We start from the raw sequence: 21,130 nt of genomic DNA on the forward strand, positions 1-21,130 counted from the left end.
ATACATAGGCTACGGAAAATTGTCTGAACATTTGGGATTGAGGCAATGGGACGGACTCATTGGTTGACGGATGATGGAGAACCAAAAACAGTCGACTTGAAAATAGCGTTTGACGGACAAAAACTGATAATTGATGAATGCATATATGATTTAATCTGTGTTCCTGTGTCTCTCTGGCCTTAGCCTGACACCCATGCCAACAGTGCAAAGAGAATATAAGGGGAAACATTCTGTGTCTCAATGTTTGACTGGTCTTCCGTTACCTTCCCTCACAGGACAAATCAGTGGCCTTCAAGATATTTGAACTGGGCTTGAAGAAATATGGAGACATTCCAGAGTATATACTTGCATACATCGATTACCTCTCACACCTTAATGGTAAGTGACAAGTGACGGATTCATTTATTGAGACTTGTCATTCACCCTCTTGTGTAACAATTACACAACCACGGGTAGCTGCCATGGCAACAGGCATTGAGATTGTATAGTTGTTAAGCGATGGTATTGAAGACTACAGGGGATCTAATATCAGTGTATTTGTTCAACATGCTGATCCTATTCTCTCTATGACATGGACCCAGTGACATCCTCTATCAATTACTCATATAGTCAAACTAGATCAAACCCAGGCAGAGGCGGTCTATAGACGCTGGTGTGTGTTTCTTTATTTCATTGACGTGTATATACTGAACAAAAATATAAACCCAACATCCAAGATTTTAGTCAAGTCAAATGTATTTATATAGCCCTTCGTACATCAGCTGATATCTCGAAGTGCTGTACAGAAACTCAGCCTAAAACCCCAAACAGCAAGCAATGCAGGTGTAGAAGCACGGTGGCTAGGAAAAACTCCCTAGAAAGGCCAAAACCTAGGAAGAAACCTAGAGAGGAACCAGGCTATGTGGGGTGGCCAGTCCTCTTCTGGCTCTTCTAGCTGAGTTACAGTTTTAATATAAGGAAATCAGTCAATTGAAATAAATACATTAGGCCCTAATCTATTGATTTTACATGACTGGGAATACAGATATGCATCTGTTGGTCACAGATCGCTTAAAAACAAAAGGTGGGGGCTTGGATCAGAAACCAGTCCGTATCTGGTGTGACCACCATTTGCCTCATGCAGTGCAACAAGTCTCCTTCGCATAGAATTGTTCAGGCTGTAGATTGTGGCTGGTAAACTGTTGTCCCACTCCTCTTCAATGGCTGAGCAAGTTGCTGGATATTGATGGGAACAGGAACACGCTGTCGTACGCGTCGATCCAGAACATCCCAAACATGCTCAATGGGTGACATGTCTGGTGAATATGCAGGCCATGGAAGAACTGGGACATTTTCAGCTTCCAGGAATTGTGTACAGATCCTTGCGTCACGGGGCCTTGCATTATCATGCTGAAATATGAGGTGATGGCTGCGGATTAATGGCACGACAATGGGCCCCAGGATTTCATCACGGTATATCTGTGCGTTCATATTGCCATCGATAAAATGCAGTTGTGTTCATTGTCCGTAGCTAATGCCTGCCCATACCATAACCCCACAACCACCATGGGGCACTCTGTTCACAACGTTGACATCAGCAAACCGCTCGCCCACACCACGCCATACACGAGGTCTGTGGTTGTGAGGCCTATTGGACATACTGCCAAATTCTCTAAAAAGATATTGGAGGTGACTTAACATGAAATTCTCCGTCAACACCTCTGATGGACATTCCTGCAGTCAGCATGCTAATTTAATGCCCCCTCAACTTCAAACACCTGTGGCATTGTGTTGTGTGACATAACTGTATATTTTACAGTGGCCTGTTATTGTCCCCAGCACAAGGTGCACCTTTGTAATGACCATGCTATTTAAAACCTCCTACAGGGTCGGTGTTCCCCCCGCGGGACGGTTGAGCTAACGTAGGCTAATGTGATTAGCATGAGGTTGTAAGTAACAAGAACATTTCCCAGGACAAAGACATATGTGATATTGGCAGAAAGCTTCAATTCTTTTTAATCTAACTGCCCTGTCCAATTTTCAGTAGCTATTACAGTGAAATAATACCATGCTATTGTTTGAGGAGAGTGCACAGTTCTGAACTTCAAAATGTATTAATAAACCAATTAGGCACATTTGGGCAGTCTTGATACAACATTTTGAACAGAAATGCAATGGTTCATTGGATCAGTCTTAAACGTTGCACATACACTGCTGCCTATAGTGGCCAAAATATATTGCGCTTAGATTTCGAAATCATATTTTGGCCTTTCTCTTATTCACTTTCTCGTATTTTGGCCTTCTAACAGCATGCTTTTTGTATTATCTTTTACCAGATCTAATATGTTATTCTCCTACATTAATTTCACATTTCCACAAACTTCAGTGTTTCTTTTCAAATGGTATCAAGAATATGCATATCCTTGCTTCAGGTCCTGAGCTATAGTCAGTTAGATTTGGCTATGTCATTTTAGGCAACATTTTTGGGAAAAAGGGTCTGATCCTATATTAATCAGCTTCTTGATATGCCACACGTCAGGTGGATGGATTTTCTTGGCAAAGAAGAAATGCTCACGAACAGATGTAAACAAATGTGCACAACATTTGAGAGAAATAAGCTTTTTGTGTGGATGAAACATGGGACCAACACTTTACATGTTAACTTTATATTTTTGTTCAGTGTAGATAGTGTTATGCTGTAAATTAGGAGACGGATTCTGAGGCATTATCTGAAACATAGTGGTAGATTCATGAGTTTGAAGACCTCACCTTTTTCTCTACCGCCCTCCAGAGGACAACAACACCAGAGTTCTGTTTGAGCGTGTTCTCACCTCGGGAAGCCTGTCGCCAGAGAAGTCTGGGTATGAGGAATTATGTTCCTACAACACCCACATTAGATCTGTCTGTTATTGTTTTATTATAGAACATCCACATTAGATCTGTCTGTTATTGCGTTATTAACGGACTTGTGTGTTTGTCAACACCTCTCCCTCAGTGAGATCTGGGCACGTTTCTTGGCCTTTGAGAGTAACATCGGGGACCTGGCCAGTATCCTGAAGGTGGAGCGCAGGCGTTTCACGGCCTTCAAGGATGAGTACGAAGGCAAGGAGACAGCCCTGCTGGTGGACAGATACAAGTTCATGGATCTGTACCCCTGTTCTGCCAGCGAGCTCAAAGCCCTCGGATACAAGGTCTGTACAACTGGTCATTTCTACAGCTTCATTTACACAGGAAGATGATTCTGACTGCTATGGCCTCTTTACCTGTTGAAGACTTCAATAGAATAGATCTATGGCTATGAAACAACTGGATCATTTATGTGTTTCTCTCTTGTTCAACTCTTCAATCATGTGAGGGTAAAGGATATCTGTTTAGAATTCTATGATTTAAACCTGCGTGTGTGCAGGACGTGTCCCGTGCCAAACTGGCGGCGTTGCTCCAGACAGAGACGGTGGTGACTCCATCGGCTCCCACGCAAAAGGACGAGGCCGACCGCAAACCAGAGTACCCCAAACCTGACACCAGCCAGATGATCCCCTACCAACCACGACACTTGGCCCGTACGTACCTTACCCCCTCCTCTACCCCTACTAGCTACCACACCTGGCTAGTAGGTACCTAACCCCTCCTCTACCCCTACCAGCTACCAGACCTGTCTAGTAGGTACCTTACCCCTCCTCTACCCCTACCAGCTACCAGACCTGGCTAGTAGGTACCTTACCCCTCCTCTACCCCTACCAGCTACCAGACCTGTCTAGTAGGTACCTTACCCCTCCTCTACCCCTACCAGCTACCAGACCTGGCTAGTAGGTACCTTACCCCCTCTGCCCCTACCAGACCTGTCTAGTAGGTACCTTACCCCTCCTCTACCCATACCACACCTGTCTAGTAGGTACCTTACCCCCTCTACCCCTACCAGCTACCAGACCTGGCTAGTAGGTACCTTACCCCCCTCTACCCCTACCAGACCTGTCTAGTAGGTACCACCCCTCCTCTACCCATACCACACCTGACTAGTAGGTACCTTACCCCTCCTCTACCCCTACCAGCTACCAGACCTGGCTAGTAGGTACCTTACCCCCTCCTCTACCCCTACCAGCTACCAGACCTGTCTAGTAGGTACCTTGCCCCTCCTCTACCCCTACCAGCTACCAGACCTGGCTAGTAGGTACCTTACCCCCCCTCTACCCCTACCAGACCTGTCTAGTAGGTACCTTACCCCTCCTCTACCCATACCACACCTGTCTAGTAGGTACCTTACCCCCTCTACCCCTACCAGCTACCACACCTGACTAGTAGGTACCTTACCCCTCCTACCCCTAACAGCTACCAGACCTGGCTAGTAGGTACCTTACCCCCTCCTCTACCCCTACCAGCTACCACACCTGGCTAGTAGGTACCTTACCCCTCCTCTACCCCTAACAGCTACCAGACCTGGCTAGTAGGTACCTTACCCCTCCTCTACCCCTACCAGCTACCACACCTGGCTAGTAGGTACCTTACCCCTCCTCTACCCCTACCAGCTACCTGACCTGTCTAGTAGGTACCTTACCCCCTCCTCTACCCCTACCAGCTACCACACCTGGCTAGTAGGTACCTTACCCCTCCTCTACCCCTACCAGCTACCACACCTGGCTAGTAGGTACCTTACCCCTCCTCTACCCCTACCAGCTACCACACCTGTCTAGTAGGTACCTTACCCCTCCTCTACCCCTACCAGACCTGTCTAGTAGGTACCTTACCCCCTCCTCTACCCCTACCAGACCTGTCTAGTAGGTACCTTACCCCTCCTCTACCCCTACCAGCTACCAGACCTGGCTAGTAGGTACCTTACCCCCTCCTCTACCCCTACCAGCTACCAGACCTGGCTAGTAGGTACCTTACCCCTCCTCTACCCCTACCAGCTACCACACCTGACTAGTAGGTACCTTACCCCTCCTCTACCCCCCCTACCACACCTGCTAGTAGGTACCTTACCCCTCCTCTACCCCTACCAGACCTGTCTAGTAGGTACCTTACCCCCTCCTCTACCCCTACCAGACCTGTCTAGTAGGTACCTTACCCCCTCCTCTACCCCTACCAGCTACCACACCTGGCTAGTAGGTACCTTACCCCTCCTCTACCCCTACCAGCTACCACACCTGGCTAGTAGGTACCTTACCCCTCCTCTACCCCTACCAGCTACCACACCTGTCTAGTAGGTACCTTACCCCTCCTCTACCCCTACCAGACCTGTCTAGTAGGTACCTTACCCCTCCTCTACCCCTACCAGACCTGTCTAGTAGGTACCTTACCCCTCCTCTACCAGCTACCAGACCTGGCTAGTAGGTACCTTACCCCTCCTCTACCCCTACCAGCTACCAGACCTGGCTAGTAGGTACCTTACCCCCTCCTCTACCCCTACCAGCTACCACACCTGACTAGTAGGTTCCTTACCCCTCATCTACCCCTACCAGCTACCACACCTGTCTAGTAGGTACCTTACCCCTCCTCTACCCCTACCAGACCTGTCTAGTAGGTACCTTACCCCCTCCTCTACCCCTACCAGACCTGTCTAGTAGGTACCTTACCCTTCCTCTACCAGCTACCAGACCTGGCTAGTAGGTACCTTACCCCCTCCTCTACCCCTACCAGACCTGGCTAGTAGGTACCTTACCCCCTCCTCTACCCCTACCAGCTACCAGACCTGGCTAGTAGGTACCTTACCCCCTCCTCTACCCCTACCAGCTACCAGACCTGGCTAGTAGGTACCTTACCCCTCCTCTACCCCTACCAGCTACCACACCTGACTAGTAGGTACCTTACCCCTCCTCTACCCCTACCACACCTGATTAGTAGGTACCTTACCCCTCCTCTACCCCTACCAGACCTGTCTAGTAGGTACCTTACCCCCTCCTCTACCCCTACCAGACCTGTCTAGTAGGTACCTTACCCCCTCCCCTCTACCAGCTACCACACCTGACTAGTAGGTACCTTTACCCCTCCTCTACCCCTACCAGCTACCAGACCTGGCTAGTAGGTACCTTACCCCTCCTCTACCCCTACCACCTGACCAGGTACCTTACCCCCTCCTCTACCAGCTACCACACCTGACTAGTAGGTACCTTACCCCCCTCTACCCCTACCAGCTACCACACCTGACTAGTAGGTACCTTACCCCTCCTCTACCCCTACCAGACCTGTCTAGTAGGTACCTTACCCCTCCTCTACCCCTACCAGCTACCAGACCTGTCTAGTAGGTACCTTACCCCCCTCTACCCCTACCAGCTACCACACCTGGCTAGTAGGTACCTTACCCCTCCTCTACCCCTACCAGCTACCACACCTGACTAGTAGGTACCTTACCTACCATCTACCACACCCTAGTAGGTACCTTACCCCTCTACCCCTACCAGCTACCACACCTGACTAGTAGGTACCTTACCCCTCCTCTACCCCTACCAGCTACCACACCTGACTAGTAGGTACCTTACCCTCCTCTACCCCTACCAGCTACCAGACCTGTCTAGTAGGTACATTACCCCTCCTCTACCCCTACCAGCTACCACACCTGGCTAGTAGGTACCTTACCCCTCCTCTACCCCTACCACACCTGTCTAGTAGGTACCTTACCCCTCCTCTACCCCTACCAGCTACCAGACCTGGCTAGTAGGTACCTTACCCCTCCTCTACCCTACCAGCTACCACACCTGACTAGGTACCTTACCCCTCTACCCCTACCAGCTACCAGACCTGGCTAGTAGGTACCTTACCCCTCCTCTACCCCTACCAGCTACCACACCTGGCTAGTAGGTACCTTACCCCCTCCTCTACCCCTACCAGCTACCAGACCTGGCTAGTAGGTACCTTACCCCTCCTCTACCCCTACCAGCTACCAGACCTGTCTAGTAGGTACCTTACCCCTCCTCTACCAGCTACCAGACCTGGCTAGTAGGTACCTTACCCCCTCCTCTACCCCTACCACACCTGTCTAGTAGGAACCTTACCCCCCTCTACCCCTACCCAGCTACCACACCTGTCTAGTAGGTACCTTACCCCCTCTACCCCTACCAGCTACCACACCTGACTAGTAGGTACCTTACCCCTCCTCTACCCCTACCAGCTACCAGACCTGGCTAGTAGGTACCTTACCCCCCCTCTACCCCTACCAGCTACCACACCTGGCTAGTAGGTACCTTACCCCTCCTCTACCCCTACCAGCTACCAGACCTGACTAGTAGGTACCTTACCCCCCCCCTCTACCAGCTACCACACCTGACTAGTAGGTACCTTACCCCTCATCTACCCCTACCAGCTACCACACCTGACTAGTAGGTACCTTACCCCTCCTCTACCCCTACCACACCTGATTAGTAGGTACCTTACCCCTCCTCTACCCCTACCAGACCTGTCTAGTAGGTACCTTACCCCCTCCTCTACCCCTACCACACCTGTCTAGTAGGAACCTTACCCCTCCTCTACCAGCTACCACACCTGTCTAGTAGGTACCTTACCCCCTCTACCCCTACCAGCTACCACACCTGACTAGTAGGTACCTTACCCCTCCTCTACCCCTACCAGCTACCAGACCTGGCTAGTAGGTACCTTACCCCCTCCTCTACCCCTACCAGCTACCAGACCTGACTAGTAGGTACCTTACCCCCCTCCTCTACCCCTACCAGCTACCACACCTGGCTAGTAGGTACCTTACCCCTCCTCTACCCCTAACAGCTACCAGACCTGACTAGTAGGTACCTTACCCCTCCTCTACCAGCTACCACACCTGACTAGTAGGTACCTTACCCCCTCATCTACCCCTACCAGCTACCACACCTGACTAGTAGGTACCTTACCCCTCCTCTACCCCCCTACCACACCTGATTAGTAGGTACCTTACCCCTCCTCTACCCCCTACCAGACCTGTCTAGTAGGTACCTTACCCCCTCCTCTACCCCTACCAGCTACCACACCTGGCTAGTAGGTACCTTACCCCTCCTCTACCCCTACCAGCCACACCTGTCTAGTAGGTACCTTACCCCCCCTCCTCTACCCCTACCAGACCTGTCTAGTAGGTACCTTACCCCCTCCTCTACCCCTACTAGCTACCACAGCTAGTAGGTACCTTACCCCTCCTCTACCCCTACCACACCTGTCTAGTAGGTACCTTACCCCTCCTCTACCCCTACCAGCTACCAGACCTGGCTAGTAGGTACCTTACCCCTCCTCTACCCCTACCAGCTACCACACCTGACTAGTAGGTACCTTACCCCCCTCTACCCCTACCAGCTACCAGACCTGGCTAGTAGGTACCTTACCCCCTCCTCTACCCCTACCAGCTACCACACCTGGCTAGTAGGTACCTTACCCCCTCCTCTACCCCTACCAGCTACCAGACCTGGCTAGTAGGTACCTTACCCCCTCCTCTACCCCTACCAGCTACCAGACCTGGCTAGTAGGTACCTTACCCCCTCCTCTACCCCTACCACTACACCTGTCTAGTAGGTACCTTACCCCTCCTCTACCCAGCTACCACACCTGTCTAGTAGGTACCTTACCCCCCTCTACCCCTACCAGCTACCACACCTGACTAGTAGGTACCTTACCCCTCCTCTACCCCTACCAGCTACCAGACCTGGCTAGTAGGTACCTTACCCCCTCCTCTACCCCTACCAGCTACCACACCTGGCTAGTAGGTACCTTACCCCTCCTCTACCCCTACCAGCTACCAGACCTGACTAGTAGGTACCTTACCCCCCCCTCTACCAGCTACCACCTGACTAGTAGGTACCTTACCCCTCATCTACCCCTACCAGCTACCACACCTGACTAGTAGGTACCTTACCCCTCCTCTACCCCTACCACACCTGATTAGTAGGTACCTTACCCCTCTCTACCCCTACCAGCTACCAGACCTGTCTAGTAGGTACCTTACCCCCCTCCTCTACCCCCTACCACACCTGTCTAGTAGGAACCTTACCCCTCCTCTACCCCTACCACACCTGTCTAGTAGGTACCTTACCCCCTCTACCCCTACCAGCTACCACACCTGACTAGTAGGTACCTTACCCCTCCTCCCCTACCAGCTACCAGACCTGGCTAGTAGGTACCTTACCCCCTCCTCTACCCCTACCAGCTACCAGACCTGACTAGTAGGTACCTTACCCCCCCTACCCCTACCAGCTACCACACCTGGCTAGTAGGTACCTACCCCTCCTCTACCCCTAACAGCTACCAGACCTGACTAGTAGGTACCTTACCCCCTCTACCAGCTACCACACCTGACTAGTAGGTACCTTACCCCTCCTCTACCCCTACCAGCTACCACACCTGACTAGTAGGTACCTTACCCCTCCTCTACCCCTACCACACCTGATTAGTAGGTACCTTACCCCTCCTCTACCCCTACCAGACCTGTCTAGTAGGTACCTTACCCCCTCCTCTACCCCTACCAGACCTGTCTAGTAGGAACCTTACCCCTCCTCTACCAGCTACCACACCTGTCTAGTAGGTACCTTACCCCCCTCTACCCCTACCAGCTACCACACCTGACTAGTAGGTACCTTACCCCTCCTCTACCCCTACCAGCTACCAGACCTGGCTAGTAGGTACCTTACCCCCTCCTCTACCCCTACCAGCTACCAGACCTGACTAGTAGGTACCTTACCCCCTCCTCTACCCCTACCAGCTACCACACCTGGCTAGTAGGTACCTTACCCCTCCTCTACCCCTAACAGCTACCAGACCTGACTAGTAGGTACCTTACCCCTCCCCCCTCTACCAGCTACCACACCTGACTAGTAGGTACCTTACCCCTCCTCTACCCCTACCAGCTACCACACCTGACTAGTAGGTACCTTACCCCTCCTCTACCCCTACCACACCTGTCTAGTAGGTACCTTACCCCCCTCCCCTACCCCTACCAGACCTGTCTAGTAGGTACCTTACCCCTCCTCTACCCCTACCAGCTACCACACCTGGCTAGTAGGTACCTTACCCCTCCTCTCCCCTACCAGCTACCAGACCTGGCTAGTAGGTACCTTACCCCCTCCTCTACCCCTACCAGCTACCACACCCTAGTAGGTACCTTACCCCCTCTACCCCTACCAGCTACCAGACCTGGCTAGTAGGTACCTTACCCCTCCTCTACCCCTACCAGCTACCACACCTGGCTAGTAGGTACCTTACCCCTCCTCTACCCCTACCAGCTACCAGACCTGACTAGTAGGTACCTTACCCCCCCTCTACCAGCTACCACACCTGACTAGTAGGTACCTTACCCCTCCTCTACCCCTACCAGCTACCACACCTGTCTAGTAGGTACCTTACCCCTCCTCTCCCTACCAGACCCTAGTAGGTACCTTACCCCCCTCCTCTACCCCTACCAGCTACCACACCTGGCTAGTAGGTACCTTACCCCTCCTCTACCCCTACCAGCTACCACACCTGTCTAGTAGGTACCCCTCCTCTACCCCTACCAGACCCTAGTAGGTACCTTACCCCCCCCTACCAGCTACCAGACCTGGCTAGTAGGTACCTTACCCCTCCTCTACCCCTACCAGCTACCAGACCTGGCTAGTAGGTACCTTACCCCCTCCTCTACCCCTACCAGACCTGGCTAGTAGGTACCTTACCCCTCCTCTACCCCTACCACACCTGACTAGTAGGTACCTTACCCCTCTACCCCTACCAGACCTGTCTAGTAGGTACCTTACCCCCCTCCTCTACCCCTACCAGACCTGTCTAGTAGGTACCTTACCCCTCTGCCAGCTACCACACCTGACTAGTAGGTACCTTACCCCTCTACCCCTACCAGCTACCAGACCTGACTAGTAGGTACCTTACCCCTCCTCTACCCCTACCAGCTACCAGACCTGACTAGTAGGTACCTTACCCTCCTCCCCTACCAGCTACCAGACCTGGCTAGTAGGTACCTTACCCCTCCTACCAGCTACCCACCTGACTAGTAGGTACCACCCCTCTACCCCTACCAGCTACCACACCTGACTAGTAGGTACCTTACCCCCCTCCTCTACCCCTACCAGACCTCTCTAGTAGGTACCTTACCCCCTCTACCCCTACCAGCTACCACACCTGACTAGTAGGTACCTTACCCCTCCTCTACCCCTACCACACCTGATTAGTAGGTACCTTACCCCTCCTCTACCCCTACCAGACCTGTCTAGTAGGTACCTTACCCCCTCCTCTACCCCTACCAGCTACCAGACCTGTCTAGTAGGTACCTTACCCCCCTCTACCCCTACCAGCTACCACACCTGGCTAGTAGGTACCTTACCCTCCTCTACCCCTACCAGCTACCACACCTGACTAGTAGGTACCTTACCCCTCCTCTACCCCTACCAGCTACCAGACCTGGCTAGTAGGTACCTTACCCCTCCTCTACCCCTACCAGCTACCACACCTGGCTAGTAGGTACCTTACCCCTCCTCTACCCCTACCAGCTACCAGACCTGTCTAGTAGGTACCTTACCCCCTCCTCTACCCCTACCAGCTACCACACCTGGCTAGTAGGTACCTTACCCCTCCTCTACCCCTACCACACCTGTCTAGTAGGTACCTTACCCCTCCTCTACCCCTACCACACCTGTCTAGTAGGTACCTTACCCCCCCTCTACCCCTACCAGCTACCACACCTGACTAGTAGGTACCTTACCCCCTCCTCTACCCCTACCAGCTACCAGACCTGGCTAGTAGGTACCTTACCCCCTCCTCTACCCCTACCAGCTACCAGACCTGGCTAGTAGGTACCTTACCCCCTCCTCTACCCCTACCAGCTACCAGACCTGACTAGTAGGTACCTTACCCCTCCTCTACCCCTACCAGCTACCACACCTGGCTAGTAGGTACCTTACCCCTCCTCTACCCCTACCAGCTACCAGACCTGACTAGTAGGTACCTTACCCCCTCTACCAGCTACCACACCTGACTAGTAGGTACCTTACCCCTCCTCTACCCCTACCAGCTACCACACCTGACTAGTAGGTACCTTACCCCCCTCTACCCCCTACCACACCTGATCTAGTAGGTACCCCCCTACCCCTACCAGCTACCACACCTGACTAGTAGGTACCTTACCCCCCCTCTACCCCTACCAGACCTGTCTAGTAGGTACCTTACCCCCTCCTCTACCCCTACCAGCTACCACACCTGACTAGTAGGTACCTTACCCCCTCCTCTACCCCTACCAGCTACCACACCTGACTAGTAGGTACCTTACCCCTCCTCTACCCCTACCAGCTACCAGACCTGTCTAGTAGGTACCTTACCCCCTCCTCTACCCCTACCAGCTACCACACCTGGCTAGTAGGTACCTTACCCCTCCTCTACCCCCTACCACACCTGTCTAGTAGGTACCTTACCCCCTCCTCTACCCCTACCAGCTACCAGACCTGTCTAGGTACCTTACCCCTCCTCTACCAGCTACCAGACCTGGCTAGTAGGTACCTTACCCCTCCTCTACCCCTACCAGCTACCACACCTGACTAGTAGGTACCTTACCCCTCCTCTACCCCTACCAGCTACCAGACCTGGCTAGTAGGTACCTTACCCCCTCCTCTACCCCTACCAGCTACCAGACCTGGCTAGTAGGTACCTTACCCCTCCTCTACCCCTACCAGCTACCACACCTGGCTAGTAGGTACCTTACCCCTCCTCTACCCCTACCAGCTACCAGACCTGGCTAGTAGGTACCTTACCCCCTCCTCTACCCCTACCAGACCTGGCTAGTAGGTACCTTACCCCCCATCTACCCCTACCAGCTACCACACCTGACTAGTAGGTACCTTACCCCTCCTCTACCCTACCACACCTGATTAGTAGGTACCTTACCCCTCCTCTACCCCTACCAGACCTGTCTAGTAGGTACCTTACCCCTCCTCTACCCCTACCACACCTGTCTAGTAGGAACCTTACCCCTCCTCTACCAGCTACCACACCTGACTAGTAGGTACCTTACCCCCCCTCTACCCCTACCAGCTACCACACCTGACTAGTAGGTACCTTACCCCTCCTCTACCCCTACCAGCTACCAGACCTGGCTAGTAGGTACCTTACCCTCCTCCTCTACCCCTACCAGCTACCAGACCTGACTAGTAGGTACCTTACCCCCCTCCTCTACCCCTACCAGCTACCACACCTGGCTAGTAGGTACCTTACCCCTCCTCTACCCCTAACAGCTACCAGACCTGACTAGTAGGTACCTTACCCCCTCTACCAGCTACCACACCTGACTAGTAGGTACCTTACCCTCATCTACCCCTACCAGCTACCACACCTGACTAGTAGGTACCTTACCCCTCCTCTACCCCTACCACACCTGATTAGTAGGTACCTTACCCCCTCCTCTACCCCTACCAGACCTGTCTAGTAGGTACCTTACCCCCTCCTCTACCCCTACCAGCTACCACACCTGGCTAGTAGGTACCTTACCCCTCCTCTACCCCTACCAGCTACCAGACCTGGCTAGTAGGTACCTTACCCCCTCCTCTACCCCTACCAGCTACCAGACCTGACTAGTAGGTACCTTACCCCCTCCTCTACCCCTACCAGCTACCAGACCTGGCTAGTAGGTACCTTACCCCCTCCTCTACCCCTACCAGCTACCACACCTGACTAGTAGGTACCTTGCCCCCCCTCTACCCCTACCAGCTACCAGACCTGTCTAGTAGGTACCTTACCCCCTCCTCTACCCCTACCAGCTACCACACCTGGCTAGTAGGTACCTTACCCCTCCTCTACCCCTACCAGCTACCAGACCTGACTAGTAGGTACCTTACCCCCTCTACCAGCTACCACACCTGACTAGTAGGTACCTTACCCCCTCTACCCCTACCAGCTACCAGACCTGGCTAGTAGGTACCTTAACCCCTCCTCTACCCCTACCAGCTACCAGACCTGGCTAGTAGGTACCTTACCCCTCCTCTACCCCTACCAGCTACCACACCTGGCTAGTAGGTACCTTACCCCTCCTCTACCCCTACCAGCTACCAGACCTGACTAGTAGGTACCTTACCCCCTCTACCAGCTACCACACCTGACTAGTAGGTACCTTACCCCTCATCTACCCCTACCAGCTACCACACCTGACTAGTAGGTACCTTACCCCTCCTCTACCCCTACCACACCTGATTAGTAGGTACCTTACCCCTCCCTACCCCTACCAGACCTGTCTAGTAGGTACCTTACCCCCTCCTCTACCCCCCAGCTACCACAGCTAGTAGGTACCTTACCCCTCCTCTACCCCTACCAGCTACCAGACCTGGCTAGTAGGTACCTTACCCCTCCTCTACCCCCCAGCTACCAGACCTGTCTAGTAGGTACCTTACCCCCTCCTCTACCCCTACCAGCTACCACACCTGTCTAGTAGGTACCTTACCCCCTCCTCTACCAGCTACCAGACCTGTCTAGTAGGTACCTTACCCCCTCCTACCCCTACCAGACCTGTCTAGTAGGTACCTTACCCCTCCTACCCCTACCAGCTACCAGACCTGGCTAGTAGGTACCTTACCCCCTCCTCTACCCCTACCAGCTACCAGACCTGGCTAGTAGGTACCTTACCCCCTCCTCTACCCCCCTACCAGACCTGGCTAGTAGGTACCTTACCCCTCCTCTACCCCTACCACACCCAGGTACCTTACTACCCCTACCAGACCTGTCTAGTAGGTACCTTACCCCCTCCTCTACCCCTACCAGACCTGTCTAGTAGGTACCTTACCCCTCTACCCCTACCAGCTACCACACCTGACTAGTAGGTACCTTACCCCCCTCTACCCCTACCAGCTACCACACCTGACTAGTAGGTACCTTACCCCCTCCTCTACCCCTACCAGCTACCAGACCTGGCTAGTAGGTACCTTACCCCCCTCCTCTACCAGCTACCACACCTGACTAGTAGCTACCTTACCCCCTCCTCTACCAGCTACCACACCTGACTAGTAGGTACCTTACCCCCCTCTACCCCTACCAGCTACCACACCTGACTAGTAGGTACCTTACCCCTCCTCTACCCCTACCAGACCTGTCTAGTAGGTACCTTACCCCCCTCTACCCCTACCAGCTACCACACCTGACTAGTAGGTACCTTACCCCCTCCTCTACCCCTACCAGACCTGTCTAGTAGGTACCTTACCCTCATCTACCCCTACCAGCTACCACACCTGACTAGTAGGTACCTTACCCCCTCCTCTACCCCTACCACACCTGATTAGTAGGTACCTTACCCCTCCTCTACCCCTACCAGACCTGTCTAGTAGGTACCTTACCCCTCCTCTACCCCTACCAGCTACCACACCTGGCTAGTAGGTACCTTACCCCTCCTCTACCCCTACCAGCTACCACACCTGACTAGTAGGTACCTTACCCCTCCTCTACCCCTACCAGCTACCACACCTGACTAGTAGGTACCTTACCCCTCCTCCCCCTACCAGCTACCAGACCTGGCTAGTAGGTACCTTACCCCTCCTCTACCCCTACCAGCTACCAGACCTGGCTAGTAGGTACCTTACCCCTCCTCTACCCCTACCAGCTACCACACCTGGCTAGTAGGTACCTTACCCCTCCTCTACCCCTACCAGCTACCAGACCTGGCTAGTAGGGTACCCCCTCTACCAGCTACCACACCTGACTAGTAGGTACCTTACCCCTCCTCTACCCCTACCAGCTACCACACCTGACTAGTAGGTACCTTACCCCTCCTCTACCCCTACCACACCTGATTAGTAGGTACCTTACCCCTCCTCTACCCCTACCAGCTACCACACCTGGCTAGTAGGTACCTTACCCCCCTACCCCTACCAGCTACCAGACCTGGCTAGTAGGTACCTTACCCCCTCCTCTACCAGCTACCAGACCTGTCTAGTAGGTACCTTACCCCTCCTCTACCCCCAGCTACCACACCTGGCTAGTAGGTACCTTACCCCCTCCTCTACCCCTACCAGCTACCACACCTGGCTAGTAGGTACCTTACCCCTCCTCTACCCCTACCAGACCTGTCTAGTAGTACCTTACCCCTCCCTACCCCCTAGTAGGTACCTTACCCCCCCCTACCAGCTACCAGACCTGGCTAGTAGGTACCTTACCCCTCCTCTACCCCTACCAGCTACCAGACCTGGCTAGTAGGTACCTTACCCCTCCTCTACCCCTACCACACCCTAGTAGGTACCTTACCCCTCCTCTACCCCTACCACCTGATTAGTAGGTACCTTACCCCTCCTCTACCCCTACCAGACCTGTCTAGTAGGTACCTTACCCCCTCCTCTACCCCTACCAGACCTGTCAGCTACCAGCTACCACACCTGACTAGTAGGTACCTTACCCCCCTCTACCCCTACCAGCTACCACACCTGACTAGTAGGTACCTTACCCCTCCTCTACCCCTACCAGCTACCAGACCTGGCTAGTAGGTACCTTACCCCTCCTCTACCCCTACCACACCTGATTAGTAGGTACCTTACCCTACCAGCTACCAGCTACCACACCTGACTAGTAGGTACCTTACCCCCCCTCTACCCCTACCAGCTACCACACCTGACTAGTAGGTACCTTACCCCTCCTCTACCCCCCCTACCAGACCTGTCTAGTAGGTACCTTACCCCCTCTACCCCTACCAGCTACCACACCTGACTAGTAGGTACCTTACCCCTCCTCTACCCCCCCTACCAGACCCTAGTAGGTACCTTACCCTCCTCTACCCCTACCAGCTACCCAGACCTGGCTAGTAGGTACCTTACCCCTCCTCTACCCCTACCAGCTACCACACCTGGCTAGTAGGTACCTTACCCCTCCTCTACCCCTACCAGCTACCAGACCTGGCTAGTAGGTACCTTACCCCTCCTCTCCCTACCAGACCTGTCTAGTAGGTACCACCCCTCCTCTACCCCTACCAGCTACCACACCTGGCTAGTAGGTACCTTACCCCTCCTCTACCCCTACCAGCTACCAGACCTGGCTAGTAGGTACCTTGCCCCCCCTCCCCTACCCTACCAGACCTGTCTAGTAGGTACCTTACCCCTCCTCTACCCCTACCAGCTACCAGACCTGGCTAGTAGGTACCTTACCCCCTCCTCTACCCCTACCAGCTACCAGACCTGGCTAGTAGGTACCTTACCCCTCCTCTACCCCTACCAGACCTGGCTAGTAGGTACCACCCCTCCTCACCCCTGACCTCTAGTAGGTACCTTACCCCCCCTCTCCCCTACCAGCTACCACACCTGACTAGTAGGTACCTTACCCCCCTCTACCCCTACCAGCTACCACACCTGACTAGTAGGTACCTTACCCCTCCTCTACCCCTACCAGCTACCAGACCTGGCTAGTAGGTACCTTACCCCTCCTCTACCAGCTACCACACCTGACTAGTAGGTACCTTACCCCTCCTCTACCAGCTACCACACCTGACTAGTAGGTACCTTACCCCCCTCTACCCCTACCAGCTACCACACCTGACTAGTAGGTACCTTACCCCTCCTCTACCCCTACCAGACCTCTCTGGCTAGTAGGTACCTACCCCCTCTACCCCTACCAGCTACCACACCTGACTAGTAGGTACCTTACCCCCCCTACCCCCTACCTTTACCCCTCCTCTACCCCTACCAGACCTGTCTAGTAGGTACCTTACCCCCCTCCTCTACCCCTACCAGCTACCACACCTGACTAGTAGGTACCTTACCCCTCCTCTACCCCCCTACCAGACCTGTCTAGTAGGTACCTTACCCCTCCTCTACCCCTACCAGCTACCAGACCTGTCTAGTAGGTACCTTACCCTCCTCTACCCCTACCAGCTACCACACCTGGCTAGTAGGTACCTTACCCCTCCTCTACCCCTACCAGCTACCACACCTGGCTAGTAGGTACCTTACCCCTCCTCTACCCCTACCAGCTACCACACCTGACTAGTAGGTACCTTACCCCTCCTCTACCCCTACCAGCTACCACACCTGACTAGTAGGTACCTTACCCCTCCTCTACCCCTACCAGCTACCACACCTGACTAGTAGGTACCTTACCCCTCCTCTACCCCTACCAGCTACCAGACCTGTCTAGTAGGTACCTTACCCCCCTCCTCTACCCCTACCAGCTACCACACCTGGCTAGTAGGTACCTTACCCCTCCTCTACCCCTACCACACCTGTCTAGTAGGTACCTTACCCCCCTCCTCTACCAGCTACCACACCTGTCTAGTAGGTACCTTACCCCCCTCTACCCCTACCAGCTACCACACCTGACTAGTAGGTACCTTACCCCTCCTCTACCCCTACCAGCTACCAGACCTGGCTAGTAGGTACCTTACCCCCTCCTCTACCCCTACCAGCTACCAGACCTGGCTAGTAGGTACCTTACCCCCTCCTCTACCCCTACCAGCTACCAGACCTGACTAGTAGGTACCTTACCCCTCCTCTACCCCTACCAGCTACCACACCTGGCTAGTAGGTACCTTACCCCTCCTCTACCCCTAACAGCTACCAGACCTGACTAGTAGGTACCTTACCCCCTCTACCAGCTACCACACCTGACTAGTAGGTACCTTACCCTCATCTACCCCTACCAGCTACCACACCTGACTAGTAGGTACCTTACCCCTCCTCTACCCCCCCTACCACACCTGATTAGTAGGTACCTAACCCCTCTACCCCTACCAGCTACCACACCTGACTAGTAGGTACCTTACCCCTCCTCTACCCTACCAGACCTGTCTAGTAGGTACCTTACCCCCTCCTCTACCCCTACCAGCTACCACACCTGACTAGTAGGTACCTTTACCCTCCTCTACCCCTACCAGCTACCACACCTGACTAGTAGGTACCTTACCCCTCCTCTACCCCTACCAGCTACCAGACCTGTCTAGTAGGTACCTTACCCCCTCCTCTACCCCTACCAGCTACCACCCTGTCTAGTAGGTACCTTACCCCCTCCTCTACCCCTACCAGCTACCACACCTGGCTAGTAGGTACCTTACCCCTCCTCTACCCCTACCAGCTACCAGACCTGTCTAGTAGGTACCTTACCCCCTCCTCTACCCCTACCAGCTACCAGACCTGGCTAGTAGGTACCTTACCCCCTCCTCTACCCCCTACCACACCTGTCTAGTAGGTACCTTACCCTCCTCTACCCCTACCAGCTACCAGACCTGACTAGTAGGTACCTTACCCCTCCTCTACCCTACCAGACCTACCAGGACCTACCCCTCCTCTACCTCTACCAGCTACCACACCTGACTATGTACCCCCCCTCTACCCCTACCAGCTACCAGACCTGGCTAGTAGGTACCTTACCCCTCCTCTACCCCTACCAGCTACCACACCTGACTAGTAGGTACCTTACCCCTCCTCTACCCCTACCAGCTACCAGACCTGTCTAGTAGGTACCTTACCCTCCTCTACCCCTACCAGCTACCAGACCTGGCTAGTAGGTACCTTACCCCTCCTCTACCCCTACCAGCTACCAGACCTGGCTAGTAGGTACCTTACCCCCTCCTCTACCCCTACCAGACCTGGCTAGTAGGTACCTTACCCCTCCTCTACCCCTACCAGCTACCACACCTGACTAGTAGGTACCTTACCCCTCCTCTACCCCTACCACACCTGATTAGTAGGTACCTTACCCCTCCTCTACCCCTACCAGACCTGTCTAGTAGGTACCTTACCCCCTCCTCTACCCCTACCACACCTGTCTAGTAGGAACCTTACCCCTCCTCTACCCAGCTACCACACCTGACTAGTAGGTACCTTACCCCCTCCTCTACCCCTACCAGCTACCACACCTGACTAGTAGGTACCTTACCCCTCCTCTACCCCTACCAGCTACCAGACCTGGCTAGTAGGTACCTTACCCCCTCCTCTACCCCTACCAGCTACCAGACCTGACTAGTAGGTACCTTACCCCTCCTCTACCCCTACCAGCTACCACACCTGGCTAGTAGGTACCTTACCCCTCCTCTACCCCTACCAGCTACCAGACCTGACTAGTAGGTACCTTACCCCCCTCTACCAGCTACCACACCTGACTAGTAGGTACCTTACCCCTCCTCTACCCCTACCAGCTACCACACCTGACTAGTAGGTACCTTACCCCTCCTCTACCCCTACCACACCTGATTAGTAGGTACCTTACCCCTCCTCTACCAGCTACCAGACCTGTCTAGTAGGTACCTTACCCCCTCCTCTACCCCTACCAGCTACCACACCTGCTAGTAGGTACCTTACCCCTCCTCTACCCCTACCAGCTACCAGACCTGGCTAGTAGGTACCTTACCCCCTCCTCTACCCCTACCAGCTACCACACCTGACTAGTAGGTACCTTACCCCCCCTCTACCCCTACCAGCTACCAGACCTGGCTAGTAGGTACCTTACCCCTCCTCTACCCCTACCAGCTACCACACCTGACTAGTAGGTACCTTACCCTCCTCTACCCCTACCAGCTACCAGACCTGGCTAGTAGGTACCTTACCCCTCCTCTACCCCTACCAGCTACCAGACCTGTCTAGTAGGTACCTTACCCCCTCCTCTACCCCTACCAGCTACCAGACCTGGCTAGTAGGTACCTTACCCCTCCTCTACCCCTACCACACCTGTCTAGTAGGTACCTTACCCCTCCTCTACCCCTACCAGCTACCACACCTGTCTAGTAGGTACCTTACCCCCTCTACCCCTACCAGCTACCACACCTGACTAGTAGGTACCTTACCCCTCCTCTCTACCAGCTACCAGACCTGGCTAGTAGGTACCTTACCCCCTCCTCTACCCCTACCAGCTACCAGACCTGACTAGTAGGTACCTTACCCCTCCTCCCCCTACCAGCTACCACACCTGACTAGTAGGTACCTTACCCCTCCTCTACCCCTCTACCCCTACCAGCTACCACCTGACTAGTAGGTACCTTACCCCTCCTCTACCCCTACCACACCTGTCTAGTAGGTACCTTACCCCTCCTCTACCCCTACCAGACCTGTCTAGTAGGTACCTTACCCCTCCTCTACCCCTACCAGCTACCACACCTGGCTAGTAGGTACCTTACCCCTCCTCTACCCCTACCAGCTACCAGACCTGGCTAGTAGGTACCTTACCCCTCCTCTACCCCTACCAGCTACCAGACCTGTCTAGTAGGTACCTTACCCCCCCTCCTCTACCCCTACCAGCTACCACACCTGGCTAGTAGGTA

General features: G+C 53.9%; 1 protein-coding gene across 1 annotated transcript in view; it reads left to right on the forward strand.

Annotated features, from left to right (window-relative positions):
* Positions 1–21,130, forward strand: part of cstf3 (cleavage stimulation factor, 3' pre-RNA, subunit 3) — a 56,286-nt gene that overhangs the window by 26,138 nt on the left and 9,018 nt on the right. The window contains exons 15-18 of the mRNA XM_042316754.1: positions 276–378; positions 2,771–2,840; positions 2,975–3,170; positions 3,386–3,539. Coding sequence (XP_042172688.1) covers positions 276–378; positions 2,771–2,840; positions 2,975–3,170; positions 3,386–3,539 — 523 coding nt within the window. The remainder of the gene's footprint in view (positions 1–275; positions 379–2,770; positions 2,841–2,974; positions 3,171–3,385; positions 3,540–21,130) is intronic.

Source organism: Oncorhynchus tshawytscha, unplaced genomic scaffold, assembly GCF_018296145.1.
Source record: "Oncorhynchus tshawytscha isolate Ot180627B unplaced genomic scaffold, Otsh_v2.0 Un_scaffold_18560_pilon_pilon, whole genome shotgun sequence".
Classification (NCBI taxonomy): domain Eukaryota; kingdom Metazoa; phylum Chordata; class Actinopteri; order Salmoniformes; family Salmonidae; genus Oncorhynchus; species Oncorhynchus tshawytscha.